The 2,500-nt window shown below is 39.1% G+C and overlaps 1 protein-coding gene across 4 annotated transcripts in view; it reads left to right on the top strand.

The window, feature by feature from the left end:
• LOC122258577 (glycosaminoglycan xylosylkinase) overlaps positions 1-2,500 on the top strand; it is an 8,313-nt gene that overhangs the window by 1,365 nt on the left and 4,448 nt on the right. For 3 of the 4 annotated variants that reach the window (XM_086536095.1, XM_086536096.1, XM_086536094.1), the window contains exons 2-5: positions 1-89; positions 312-504; positions 942-1,111; positions 1,792-1,988. The exon at positions 1-89 is cut by the window's left edge. In XM_086536095.1, the coding sequence (XP_086392221.1) occupies positions 1-89; positions 312-504; positions 942-1,111; positions 1,792-1,988 (649 nt within the window). The remainder of the gene's footprint in view (positions 90-311; positions 505-941; positions 1,112-1,791; positions 1,989-2,500) is intronic. The other variant, XM_086536097.1, reaches the window with a different exon arrangement.

Genomic DNA, 2,500 nt, shown 5'->3' with positions numbered 1-2,500 from the left:
GACAATACATCTACATCAACTGAATCAAGCCACAATAAATATATGGAAAAGGTTTATGAACAAGGAGAGGTGTATGCTGTGCGAGAAATGTGAGTACTGAGCCCGTAATCTGATTCAAGATCTATATAGAGCATGTTCTCTCTGTATTGACATAATCCAGCATGATTAGCGCCTTGAATTCACATTACATGATTTATAGTCTCCCGTGTGAATAACGATTACCATCATAGATATATAGTGAAGTGATAATGGATAAGAAAAAAAGCAATTGAAGAGTATAATAATCCTAATCATAATTATGCCATTACCAGCATCAGTGACCCGGAGAACCTTCACGTGAATCGCTCCGGGTTACAAATGTTATCTTCACTCTATAAACACCTTCCAGACATCACGTCACAATATTCGTCCGTTTCCCCACAACTGATGGATCTTGTTACGAAGCTTAAACTTGATATTACCCGAAGAGGAGTAACGGACGATCCATGGGGCTTGGCATACAATGTTAGTAGTTCTGAGAAATAAGAGTGTTGGGGAGATATGGGTTTTGTTTTCTATAACGTCCATACAATGTTGGTAGTTCTGAGAAATAAGAGTTCTGGGGAGATATTGGCTTTGTTTTCTATAGCGTCCATACAATGTTAGTAGTTCTTAGAAATAAGAGTTCTGGGGAGATATGGGTTATGTTTTCTATAATGTCCATACAGTGTTAATAGTTCTTAGAAATAAGAGTGTTGGGGAGATATGGGTTTTGCTTTTTACAATGTCCATACAACGTTAGTAGTTCTTAGAAATAACAGTTCTGGGGAGATATGAGCTTTGTTTTCTATAATGTCCATACAGTGTTAGTAGTTCTTAGAAATAAGAGTGTTGGGGAGATATGAAATCTTAATCTTAAATCTTAAAGAAATTTGAAGTGCGTTTGTTCCCAATGATTACAGTGGACCAAGGCAGAGACACTGATACCTGAATCAGCGCCTGGATTAGGAGATGTTCTAGCTGCCCTTTCCACTGCTCCTATAACATCAGCTGATATTGGACACGGAGGAACACAGCTCAAAGTTTTTATTCGCTTGAAAGGGGGCCAGTCTGCGGTTTTTAAGCCAAGAAGGTTAGAGGTTGAATTGTCTCTTTTTAGCAACATAGCAATCATATATCTTGAATGTGCGAGATGGTAGATCCCTGATCAACTGATTTGTCTTTGAAGTCAGATAAATTTCTTGATAAAATGCAACGCATTAATATAAGAGAAACACTATCCATTGATGTAGGATCAAAGGCAAAAATTGGCGGGGAGGTCTGTAAGCATTACCAATCAAGCATATACTTGTAACACACACATATACACAGTCTATAAAAAAAAAATCCTTGCTAATTCTCTCTCTCTCTCTCTCTCTTTCTCTCTCTCTCTCTCTCTCTCTCTCTCTCTCTCTCTCTCTCTCTCTCTCTCTCTCTCTCTCTCTCTCTCTCTCTCTCTCTCTCTCTCTCTCTCTCTCTCTCTTCTTTCTCTCTCTCTCTCTCTCTCTCTCTCTCTCTCTCTCTCTCTCTCTCTCTCTCTCTCTCTCTCTCTCTCTCTCTCTCTCTCTCTCTCTCTCTCTCTCTCTCTCTCTCCTTCCCCCCCTCTCTTTTTCAGTCTCTCCTTTTGTCTCTCCGAATTGCCGTAATTGCAATCATAAATTAATATGTTTCAGTGGCGTTTGTCCCCCATGCCATATAAATACACCCATGTGTGAGAACTTACTCTCCTCTCTCTATAAAGCAAGCAGCTGTCACCTATGTCTTTGGTTACAGGTACTCTCGCAATCGGCTTATTACGGGTTTAAACAGTGGATTCGATCGACACAATGGAGAAATAGCTGCATTCCATCTTAGTAGACTTTTAGGGCTGCAGATGGTACCCATTACTGTAGGACGCAACGTCTCCCTGAAAAGAGAGATGTTGCCCGTTTCTATGAAGAGACTTAGAGAAACATTCTTCCGCGGGAGAGGTGAAGTTCTAGTCTTCCCCCTTCGTTGTTTTCCTTATAACCTTTTCCTTTGTTTTTGTTTTTTTCTTTGTGACTTTGGTACGGAATGAGAAAAGTGTAAAATAATTCAGCTCCATTTGAAACCCCTCTCCTTTGTAAGGCAAAACTGAAATATAAAGTACTCCACCACAGAAACATTCATATAACATAGCAAAGAACAACTGAAGTATAACATCCTTCTAAACAAGTTAATGTTTCTAGTGACCATTATATTCCGCATCATAATCTTTTGTTCTATGTATGTATGTATGTACGATTTTTGACAATGAATTGCTGTGCCCATTTTAGGCATGATTATGAAAACCACTTGACTCCCTGTTTAAAACTGTTTGTCTGTTAATTATGTATAGATACTCTAGCGCAGTGGTTTCCAAACCTCAATAGTGGCATCTAGAATGCACTTAGTCTTTTTCTGTGCCGTTCTTTTCATTGATCATTCTCCTACTGCACATAAATCTACCTTTACAGTGCAC

Source organism: Penaeus japonicus, unplaced genomic scaffold (assembly GCF_977035675.1).
Source record: "Penaeus japonicus unplaced genomic scaffold, GWHDUDI00000001_assembly GWHDUDI00000004, whole genome shotgun sequence".
Classification (NCBI taxonomy): domain Eukaryota; kingdom Metazoa; phylum Arthropoda; class Malacostraca; order Decapoda; family Penaeidae; genus Penaeus; species Penaeus japonicus.
Note: the sequence above shows the minus strand (reverse complement) of the source record. Positions and strands in the feature narration are given on the sequence as shown.